This window comes from Echinops telfairi, unplaced genomic scaffold (genome assembly GCF_000313985.2).
Source record: "Echinops telfairi isolate 266 unplaced genomic scaffold, ASM31398v2 ScPeMD7_4225;HRSCAF=4972, whole genome shotgun sequence".
Taxonomy (NCBI): Eukaryota; Metazoa; Chordata; class Mammalia; order Afrosoricida; family Tenrecidae; genus Echinops; species Echinops telfairi.
The window spans coordinates 18,498,792-18,510,310 of NW_022108124.1; the positions used below are offsets into that span (position 1 = coordinate 18,498,792).

At 56.4% G+C, this 11,519-nt stretch overlaps 1 protein-coding gene across 1 annotated transcript in view; it reads right to left on the reverse strand.

Annotated features, from left to right (window-relative positions):
- The window catches only part of ZDHHC3 (zinc finger DHHC-type palmitoyltransferase 3), a 45,805-nt gene that overhangs the window by 24,408 nt on the left and 9,878 nt on the right, over nucleotides 1–11,519 (reverse strand). The window contains exon 2 of the mRNA XM_013006137.2: nucleotides 4,002–4,331. Within this exon, the coding sequence (XP_012861591.1) occupies nucleotides 4,002–4,307 (306 nt within the window). The 5' untranslated portion in view covers nucleotides 4,308–4,331. The remainder of the gene's footprint in view (nucleotides 1–4,001; nucleotides 4,332–11,519) is intronic.

Sequence of the window (11,519 nt, forward strand, 5' to 3'; positions counted from 1 at the left end):
GAGAGACAGATCTGAATTTTAAAGGGAATTCTTCCCACGGGATTTCACCAGAGGAGGCATGAAAACGTACTGTAACCACAGTAGAACAGGTGGTGAAGGTGGGGAGTGGAGTGGCCAGAAAGGGGCTGCCGTGTCCAGGATGTCTTCAAGAGGCTGCGTCACTGGGCAAATGGTGCTGCTCCGGGCCTCTGAGCACCTGCAGGCTTCCAGGAAGACTGGGGCTCCTTGGGAGACCTCCCCAGAGAGGCGAGGACAGGGCACCAGGAGACCCAGCCTCAGCCAGACCTGCCACCTGGCCACCCCACCAGTACCGGGCGCACCTGTCCTCTTCCCTCGGCTTGCAGGCCTCCCGCTGGATACTAGTCCTTAGTTGGAAGCTAATCTCCCAGGCTGGGGCACACCTGAATGCCATTTGTCTCTTCCTGGTTCAGCACTTGTGCCACACACTGACCCACTTGTCCCTACACTGGAGGAAATGACTCCCATTGGTCCCAGGGAGGGAGGCCTGGCAGTATGGTGGTAGGTGCTGGGTCGTAGGGCTTTCTGCTCCTGTCAAGTGATGGGCAGCGAGTAGAAGAAAATAGAAGTGCCCAACAACTGTTCTGAGCCTACATTTGGGAAAGGAATTTTAAAGCTGGAAGTAGTAAAATAACTACCTGGGTGACCAGAAGAGGTTGTTATTATTATGAGTAAGGTTGACAAAATGATACCGTGCATACACTGTCCATAACCTTAGAAGGCAACTTCCTCCTGAAAATAAGGATATGAAACATGAATCCTCGTGAAGTGGAACACCACAGTCCATGAGATCACTTCTGAAAGCCTGCCGGCGAGCCCTTTCTGTGACCAGCCCCCAAGCGACCCTGGAGGACAGGGCGGGACTGCCCAGAGTCTCCAAGGACGAACATCTTCCGGGAAGCGGAGTGCCACATCTTCCTGTGCCAGGGGTGGCTCAAAGGCTGCGCCTCTGGGTCAGCAAACACACGTTTCAACCACGACCCTGCAGGGCGCCCGGCAGAGCCCACAAGGCGCCCCTACTTTCTCGGGCAGCCCAGCTGGGCTTCTTGAAAGCCCATGTTCCACTGTGGGGCCTCTGGGGCTCTCTCCTTCCAACTCCACTGTGGACAGTGGCTGCTGCAGAAACTACCCCAAGCTGGGAATGGGGCGAGGGGGGTCCTCAGGAATCTGGCTGACCCCGGGGCGGGCCTATCTGCAGGACACATTGAGCTGGCCCCTCTTACTCCGGGAAACATATGGACAGTCCCTTCATTATGCTGCCCAGTGTTCTCTGCAGCTTCCAGCAAGCCACACCTGTGAGAGGTGGACTGATGTCTAGGATATACCAGGGGCGGGGTGGGGCTTCAGAAGCTTGTGGGAACATTCCAGTTTTCCACAAATGTCTTGAAGCCCCCTCAGAGTTGTCTGTGGCTTGGGCCCACCTGAGATTAGAAGCGGAGCCACACAGGATGGTGGGAATGCGTTTTCCTGAACACTACAGAGGAGGTCCCTTGAGAGTCCCTCCACCCCTTCAAGTGTGGGGCTCTAAGGACTCCCTGTGCCAGGGCTGCACAGGCCTTTTGGAAGCCAACGACCCACACACTCCACTATCAGACCCTGACATCCCGTGCCCACTGGGCACCTCTGCTTACGTGCCACACAGGCTGCTTGGGGGAAATGGAAGTCTGAGTTGCCCTCTGCATCTGTGCCCCCCAGTCTTTCCCATTCACTAAGAAGCACCCCTAAGCAGCACCCCCAGTCCTCTGGGAGCTCAGACCAAGCCTCTAGAAGGCACTCTGCATGCATCTCCACCTGGCAGCTCTCAGCTCTCAGCACAGAGGCTGGACAGGAGTCACCTGGGAGCTTTAAAGCCTCCTAACTGGCAAGGCCGACTCAGCCTGATTACAGTGGACGCTCTGGGGTGTGTGTGAGTGCAGTGCTCCTGGGACTCTCTCTGACCACTGGCCACAGACACGCTCCAAGTCCCACAGCTCCCTCTAGCCTCGTTGGCTTCCCCCGTGGCCACTGCACTCCCCCACCCCAGCCTGCTTCTATTCACCCACCCCCCACCCCCAGACCCCCCTGACGTGCACAAGCTGTTCTCTTGAAGGCCAGGTGGCACCGTACCTCTCTGAGGCTTCCCACTGCCCTTGTGGTAAAGACCAGAATCCTCCGCTCCCCCCTTCACTCTGCCTGGCTGGCTGGTTTTACTCCTGAGTCTCAAACATGACACTGTTCCTGTCTCTAGTTGCTCCCCCCTTGGCCTCGGAGGGCTCTGGTGACCTGGTGTGTTGCTTCCTAACATTTGGGTAGGGGAGGGCTGGGAGGGCCCTCTCCTCCTGCCCACAGCACCCCCGGGGCTGCTCGGCGTGGTCATATCTGCCAGGAGGACCCTTGACAGTGGCCACAGACTCTCCTCACACTCTGGTCTAAAGCTCAAGGTGGAGGGGGGTAGGCGGGGCACAGGCTGCCCTTCATTTACCTGCCTGACCTCCAATACCTCACACACCAAACCCAAACCCACTCTAACACAGTGACCCGACAGGACAGGACAGGACCTGCCGCAGCATCGGCTGGAAGTTCACTGCCTTCCAGTCTCTGAACCCTGGGCCACATTGCCTCCTAACTCACCTTCCCTCTAGGCTCCCAGCATTCCAGTGGCTCCCCAGAGGGGCTACAGGCCCACAGTGCTCTGCGTATTGGTGCTCCTTCCTCTGTGGTGGGCATAACCCTGCTTCAGCGCCCACCGGCTTCCCTGCCAGCTCCCCCTGCTGTGGGCTGCCTGCCCTCACAGCCACTGCTGCCCAGACTCGGGGGCCGCCAGCCCTGCCTGTCATTTGATGGGACACAGAAGCCGAGCAAGATACTGTCCTTGGCCCTGTGTCCCTGGCGAAGGGTGCCCATGTACATTTCTAGACCAACCCTTGTCTTCAGTGTGACCAAGTGGGAGCTGCTGGGAAAACCTTTCAGCACATGCATGTTTGCAGCACCTATGAACACAGGGAGGTCCTTCCTTTCTCAGGGGATGGCTGTGTAGCCACTCCATATGCCCTGCTACCGAGCCTCCTGCTCGGGACCGGTGGCTGGTGTGTCATGGAACTGGGAACACTGCCCTCCCTGGGGATGGGATATGGAGCCACCAGCAGAGCAGAGGGAACTGGAGGTCCCTGAGAAGGTAGGAGGAGCCCAGCATCATGGCTGTGCATCCTTCCCACCCTCACCCCCACTGGGGGCAGGGCCAGTGCCACCCGCAGGCAGGCAGGCTTTCCCAGCTTAATTTAAACACTAACATCCCATGCACAGGGACAATCAGACCGCAGGAGGTCTTTACTGACTAATGGACTCTCCAGTATCCCACCGAGATAATGAGCAGGGATGAGGGCTTAATAGCAGGGTGCACGCCTGCACTGGCCACTGGCCTGCACTGGGCACTCGCACAGCCTGGTCTCTGCAGCAAAGCCATCTCTTTGCAGCAAAGCCATCTGGAGGGACACCACGGCTCAGGCATGGGTGGTCAGCCAGGGCCACGACCTGTTGCCTGGAACAGGCTTGTCTCGCCTTTCAGGAAGAGGAGCCCCGCTCAAACACTGAGAAGGTTCCTGGAACTGGGTGCAGCTCCAGTCCTCTCTGCACTGGGCAACCCCGTCCTCACCCTCCGGCCCCACTCCCCCAGCAGGCTCCCTGCTCTTGCCATATGACCAGTGTTTCTTTGGGGCGAGTTGGTTGCAGTGTTCCCACAGGAGCCGGCTTTCTTGAGGCCAAACCTCTTCCACAGAAGCTTCAAGGCACACGAGGGGCTTCAGAGACACATCACTCTAAGTTCCAGTCTCCCATGCAGGAAGCCCCCTGCGTGGTGTTAACTACGAGGCGCAGGTTGTGACAAGGAGGCTGCCCTACCCGCCTGCCACCCTTGGCCCTCCGGCTCCCTGCAGTGCCCGGGTCCAGTGCCCCTGGGGCCAGAGGAGGAGCGTGTGGGCGGGCCAAAAGGCGCCCGTCATACTCACAGGGTCCGTCAGCATGGCCCGGCAGTGGGAGGCCAGGGCCAAGAAGGCCAGCAGGTTGAAGACAATCCCATTGAGGACGCTGTAGACATAATCCCGGGATGGAATCAGCATGACGAGGAGGACCACAAACTCGGCGTAGAGGACCAGAAACCAGGTGACGACGGCACAGGCGATGCCACAGCCGTCCCGGATGAACCACATGGTTCCCTCGGGACCAGGGCGGGGAGGCGGGACGCACTTCTCTGGCTGGAGGTACTGGGGTTTCCGCTCAATGTCTCGGGAGTGGTGGGCGGGGATGAGCATCATAAGCTATTCTGTCCATGCCGGCATCTGGAAGAGAGCAGAAGGAAGGAAGGAGACTGGGTGTGGTGGTGCCACCAGAGAGCCTCCAGCCAGCAGAGGCACGGCCATCGGCGAGGGACTCCTGCCGCACTGCTGGTTCCTCCAAAATGGGAACCTCCTCCCCACTCTCAAGAGGTAAGGGAACCCTCGTGAGCAGGGCCACCTTGCCCGATACCATCAGTGAAATGGAAGCCCCATGGGTGACAGGCCGGGCCCCTGGGCAGTCTGACCGGCAGAGCAGAACCCAGCCTCCTCCTGCTGGGATTCAGTGGTGAGAGGGCCTCAGGAGTGGGCTAAAGTGTAAGGTAAAAGACAGAGAAGAGAGTGAGTCAGGTCCTCGAGGGCACAGCAACGGGCAGCAACTGCACTACCTTCTCAACAAGGACAAACCTAGGAGACTGAAGGTGAGCCCATGCGGGGTCAGCAGGGATCCAAACAAAAACCCAAGTTCACTGCCATCGAGTTGGTTCCAACACAGAGAGACCTTGAGGGCTACAACTGCCCCTGCGAGCTTTGGGCACTATAACTGTTGCCGGGAGTAGAAAGCCTCGTCTTTCTCCCAAGGAGAGTCTGGTGGCTTTGAACTGTGGATCTTGTGGTTAGCAGCCCAACTCGTGACCCCTATGCCACCAGGGCTCCTTATCTGGGACCAGCAGGAGGAAAACGGGGGCTACCTAGGACCACCTGCCTCAAGCTAGCTAATGACAAAGAGAACAGTCACCAGGCTGGAGAGCGCTTTGAACAAACCAGGCTTTTATTGTTGTCTGTCTGTTTTCTGCTATACTGGCCCAAATATCCCCCCACCCGCAGGGCTGACTCACTCTGCTCTCCTTGTAGGTGGCAGGCGATGGGACCACGTGCGGGTGCGTGGGACAATGAGCCCACCACCTGACCTTGGCTACCGCCTCCCTCCCGAGGGGAGCACAAGGGTGGAGGGAGTTCGTGGAGGTGCTGTGAGGAGTGAATGGCGGAGCCCGGTAACACCCTGTGCGCGTCGTCGCAGGCGGCGTGAACTCTCTCTCTCTGTCTCCCCGTCAGAAGACGGGCAGGGCAATGGGGCCTTTTCTTCCTACCTGCTGCCGCTCTAGGGTCTGGAGACAGCAGGGAGACAGCTGAGCCGCATGAACTAAAGTCTGTCTGCGCACAGAGGGTGCGAGACCCAGCAAGCACAGACCTCCTTCCTCGACCGCTGTACCTTACGCTCTGTGGCTGGCTCCATGGCCAGCAGGCTCCTCTGCAAGCAACAGTGATCCCTTGGCTTTGCCACTAGATGCGGGGGTGGGGGTGGGGTGGGGTGGGAAGCCCACGTGGCACAGGCGGGTGACACCAAGGTCTTCTGAGAACCCAAGCCGCTCCGTAGCAGCAGGAGCCACGGAAACGCCACGCCGGCTGCTCGTGTTTCCCAGGGGCTGCCGCTCTGAAGGGAAGAGCTGGCTCTTCAGTAGTCCGACACGTCAGGTTAGTCTTAGCCCCCGCCCCACCCCCGCCCCATTTCCCTTCTCCCTCCACTGCCCCTGGCCCCACAAATGAAAAGGAGAGTCCAGAAAGCTAAGCAGGCAGAGACGCACCGGCTACTGGAAATGAACCCGAGGGTGGAAAGCTGCACAGCAGAGGAAGGCAGGGGCTCCCTCCACGGCAACCGAGAGTTAGTGGCTGAAAGGCAGTGAACGTGTACCACACACACAGAGTCACAGAGGATCTGGCCACATGGGGACACATGTGCTTCCTGCACCAGGTACTTCTGTGCTGGGAGCAGGAGGCACAGGAAGCCGTGACCATGGGGAATGACCATCTCACATCCAGCAAAGCTGGCACTACCTGATGCATGACACAGCAACCAGCATTTCTGAAAGAGGGACCCGTGCGCTCTAGAAAACCAAAAAAACCCCCCACTGAAATCGAGTCGATTCCAGCTCACAGTCACCCTGTAGGGCAGCGCAGGACTACTCCATAGGGTTTCCCAGGCTATCAACCTTTACGGGAATGGACAGCCTCATCTTTCTCCCGAGGTTTGAACCATCAACCTTGCGGTCTGCAGTCCAACAGGGAACCCTCTCCAGAGGACAGTGGCCATTCGTGCTACCAGTGACAGACAACCCGGAGGTGCTAAAAGGTGGGGCAGAAGCACCCCAGGGGATTATGAACCAGGAGTGGTTGGGGCCTGACCTGCACTCGGCACATTTTAAATTCTCCCCAGCTAAGAACAAGTAGCCGCAATCCCACACTCCTTTTACAAGATCCCTCCTCTACAATGTTCAGGAGAGAAGATCCCTGCTCAAGGATGTTTAGAGAAGATCCCCGCTCAACACTGTTTAGGAAAGAACATCCCGCTTGGTGATGCTCCGGAAAGAAGAGGCAGGCTCTTGGCCATTCCCGCTGCCGCAGACTTAGACTTGAGAAGCCTGTGTGTTCCCACAATGGTAGCCGAGTGCTGGAAGCCCGCAGGCTTAGTGGCCCACGTGTCCACTGGGCTCCGTGCTGTCCATGGCTGCTTAGTCACAGCAGGAGCGGAGAGGAGTGAGTCGTGGAGTAAGAGACGGCTGACAAACAGGCGTTAGCTCCACAGAGTTGTTAGCCACCAAACAAAGAACGGGGTTTTTTTGTTTATCACAAGTCTCGCTTCCCTTCAGAACAGCGAAAGCGATGGAGGTGGTCGATAACAACTCACCCCATCCCACCTTCTCTGTGGCTGTGGCCCGAGAGTCACCCGGGCACAGGCCCTTTGTCAACCATGACACATGGTGTGTGTGTGTTAAAGTCGGACCTTTACTAAAGATATATTTTAGAACAATTCTTCTGTTCACCACACAGTCAGTGTAGTTTGCAGCATCCTATCACTTGATAGTTGCTCCTTCTTGACTGTCTATCTGGCAGTGACGGGTGAAGCTCTCCGGGTGGAGCAGATGGCTATGTGTCTGGCTGCCTACTGAAAGGGTGAGCCCACCCAGGCACGTCTAGGCGGGAAGGCCTGGTGAATGACGAAGCACCTGTGGTGGCCACGAATCAGCATCAACTCAACGGCGCCTGGTTCGGTTTGGGGTTTGGGCCCTAGAATGACATTTTATAGGAGTCATTTTGCTGAGAGATAAGTCCTTCCACACACGTGAACTTCTCAGGGAGCTACCTTCTTCTGAAGAAGGCAACATTCCAACCATGCGGGTGGAAAGGAGCCTGGAGGGGTAGTGGTTACACGTCCTCAGGTGGCTAACCACAAGGCCAGCCACTCTGAGAGTCTCAGAAGCCCACAGGGGCACGTCCACCCTGTCCTCTGGGCTCACCATGAGTTAGAATGGACTGGAGGGAAGAGAGTAACTGTCTTAAAGACAACAGAAGCCAAGAAACACAAGGGTTTTGGGGTGAGACACTACAGCTTTCCCTGCGCTGCCCACAATCACCCTCCCTTTTCCCTGGAGTGATTTAGAGTCCTTACCAGCACATCATTAAGGGAACGTGTTGTGTTGTGTAATGATGGCCTCAGGGGCCTCCCCAGGCTCACTGCCCCAAAAGGCCCGCTCAGACCATTGCAGTGGCAGCTCGGGCACCTGCTTGTGTGGCTCTTTGTCTTCCTCCTCCGTTTCTGCTTCTGGCATTTCGGTGTCTAGTCACCAAGCCTCCAACACACCCCCTGTTTACTACAGCTAACAGGCCGTGGGCTGGAAGAAGTCAGTCAAACTCAGTGGTGATGTGCTAGAGGTGTCTGTAAACCACTTCTCGGCCCGTGCACCAGGCTGTGGAAAAGGCCTGCCCTGCAGCCAGCGAGGGCCAGAGCCCGCCTTTTTATTAGACCGGCAGGGCACACCCGAGCCACCCAGGAAGCGTGTTCCTAGATAAACACAGGCGCAACACGCTCGCCCCACCTTTCAGAGGCCCTCCCGACCTGTGGACTCTTGGGGCAGCAGCCATGGTCTGGAGCAGCGGTGCTCAACCTGTGGGTCGCGACCCCTTTGGGGGCTCCAATGACTCTTTCACAGGGGTCGCCCGATTCATAACACTAGCAAAATGACAGTGATGAAGTAGCAACGAAAATAGTGTTATGGTTGGGGGTCAGCACAAGATGAGGAACTGTATGAAAGGGTCTTGGTATTAGGAAATTTGAGAACCGCTGGTCTGGAGGGTGGGCACACCGCGGAGAACCCTGGAGTCGACTGGCTGTGACTCTTCTCTCCAAGTGATGGTCCTCCCTCCACCAACATGTGACCCCAGAGTGTGTGGGCCTGCACCGCACTGAGAGGGCAGCCCAGGTCTGAGGCAGGACCCAGCCAAGGCACAGGGGAGGGGGGGCGGGCCCCGCCAGCACCAAGTGCTGAGCTGAAGAACACTGCTTGGTTTCAAAATTCCCAGAGCCTCCCCGACTCCCCCCACAAGAAAACAAACAAACAAAACAACAATACCTCCGAGGTCATTTTTCTACAAGCCACCTGCAAGCCTAGGACTTGGAAGGGAGTGAGGGGGAGGATCCCCCTCCACCATCCTGTCAGACAAGTTGTATGCAAGCATTCCCTCCACCCTACCCTGCCAGCACCAGGGGCAAGCACAGACTGCTTTCCCTCTCCCCTTTGACTAGGGAAATGCGGGCGGGGGCCACACCCACACGGGCCCTGGCTTGCAAGAGGCTGGGCAGAACCTGCTGCTCTGGGTCAGGCCCAGCTAGTGCAGGCCCACGGAAGGCAGCCTCCTCCAGGTCCCCTTGCCCAGCCTGCCCTCCAGAGCCTGGTCGTCCAGGTCAACCCAGGAAGAGACACCGCCCATACAGCGCGAGCAGGGGGCTCGGCTCCTGTGGGTATTGTCAGGCCCCCATGGCCTTCATCCCCCAAGTCTCAGCAGGAGGGAGGCTAGTCTTACCTGCCTTTCCTTCTAACCCGAAAGGCCCTCTGTACGGACTGCGCTCCTGGATGCACGGGATCCGTCTATCACAGGCACCTCAATAGCCCAACACCCAGGCAACGAATGAACAGACACAACCGAGGGGAAAACACAGTGCCAAAAAGAGGGGCATTTTTGCAGCCAGGACTTCTGAAGTGGTGAATCTGAGTCAGGCGAGGTGCTGCGCTCACCAGCAGGGAGAGCGTGGGGTGGGGCTGAGTGCGCACCCACAGGGCTTCCCTGTGGACTGGGAGGAGAGGGGCCCTTGTGTGCCCTTAAAGGTCAGAAGAAGTTATTCAGAGGGTCTTAAAACCCACGAGTTGGGGTGTCACCCCGAAGGTGCCGGGGAGCAAATAAAGGTGTCTGAGGGGATGTGTGCGGGGATGAGGCTCAAGGTGCAGCGAGGCCATTCTGGCAGGGCAGGCAGGGCAGACCAGAAGGCTAGGGAGTCCCAGAGGTGCCGGTGCCAGGGAGGCACTAAGGCCTGCCTGGGCTTTCATCCCTCTAAGTGGCTATTAGTTTTCCAAAAGACAGACTGAGAACAAAGATGGCTTTGTAATTTTACTGACTGTGATCCCCAGTGTGCCTTTATGAACTTGGGTTTTATAGACGTTAACAAGTGCAAGCACCTCCCTGGGCTAGTGACCCACACCCAGAGTCATTAAATTCCCACCTGACCGGAGCACAGGCACTCAGCCCCACTGAGAGCGCTAGAGCATCCTAGAACTCACAATTCCAGTGACAAGGAAGGCATAAGGCCAATATGCTGCCCGGTGCTCTGTGGGGGAAGCCCATCCATCCAGAGCCCCACTGACGGCCGACACGCCAGACCTTCGCCTGCTTCCATGCAACAAGATGCTCATAAAGCCAAGGGGGATTTCAACTAGAGCCAGAGCCAAACCCTGAGGAGGAGCGACCGATATCGGTGAGGAGTGCTGTCTTCAAACAATACACCCTCTCTTTGGTGCATTGTGAGACTGCAGAGGATCACATAGCATTAAAAAGGGCAGCGGACCCAAACCATTAAGGCCTGTCTGAAACGTGGAATTATTGTCTCTTGGCTTAGCACTAAGAATTATACAAATACTGAAAAAAGAAATAGGAAAATCAGGGAGTTCACTTTTGAGCCCCTACTAGTGAGAGTATAGTTGATCACCTCCTTAGCAGATTGAAACCCTTAACATAGGAGACTTCTAACGGGTGAAAATTAATTCCAGGCAAAGAATTAAAAGCTTAACAAATTGAGTATTATGTTTGACTGCTGGCTCAAGTCTTCTCCTGAACTAGCCCTCACCACTGAAGTCCTGCCTAAACCAATGTCGCCATAGTTAAACAGTCATCTACCCCGAAAAAGAAAGCTTCGGAGGCCCATTGAAAGAAGATTGCCTCTTTCCTGATATCTGGTCATAAATCTCAACTGAAACTCACCCTAAAGAGCATGACATTATCCTTCCATGGATCAAATCCTGCTGCCGCCCTAAGATCATGCCTCTTCTAGGACGTCTCCCGCTTTGAGTGAGAGTTAACATCCTCAGGCATTCCCAAGTCTGCCCAGCTTCCAAGCAGAATGAACAGCCGTGCCCAAGCAGCTTTGGAGACACACCTGGATCGAGTAGGATGCTAATTTATCGGTGCGACAATTCCCTGAATGTAATCTGTATAAGGATTCAAAAGGACTGGGAATGCCATGCCCGTTTTTATAGGGTCCTTGGGAAGAGAAAGAACCACCCGTGAGTCCCTTTAGGAAGTCTGCATGAAACACCTCCATTAACACACAGGCTGAGTCAGGCCATTTTACAAGGTAAGGTAGGGCGTGGTTCCTGCCCTCGCAGAGGACAGGTGCCTTCTCACCTGCATCAGCACGCTGCCTGCCAAGGAAGGCAGCCAGACAAGATTTTCTTGAATAAGTCCAGAGCTTCTCACTCTGCAGGAGGCTCCGTCTGGTGCCTCTTGTGGCAATCTTCAATGATAATAGAAAAAAAAAAAACCCCACCAAGAAAAAAAAAATTACGCATACACATGTGCACGCATCTCCCATGCCTTTTAAAATTCACCGAGGAAACCAAGGAAACCAAAAAGTGGTCAGTCACCAACAATATCACAGTATCAGTGGCGGTATTGACTCATATTTGGTCACCTTCCAATAAACCCAGAGACTAGCACACAGATGGACTCCGCCTACTGGATCTGCAGGTCAGAAAAGCAGCCTGGGATTCAGACGGCTCAGCGAGGCAAAGAGCTCCTCCTCGACCCACCTCTCGCCGTTTCTTATTTGACCACCTCTTCACTTCATCCACGGGAGGCCTGGTGGCG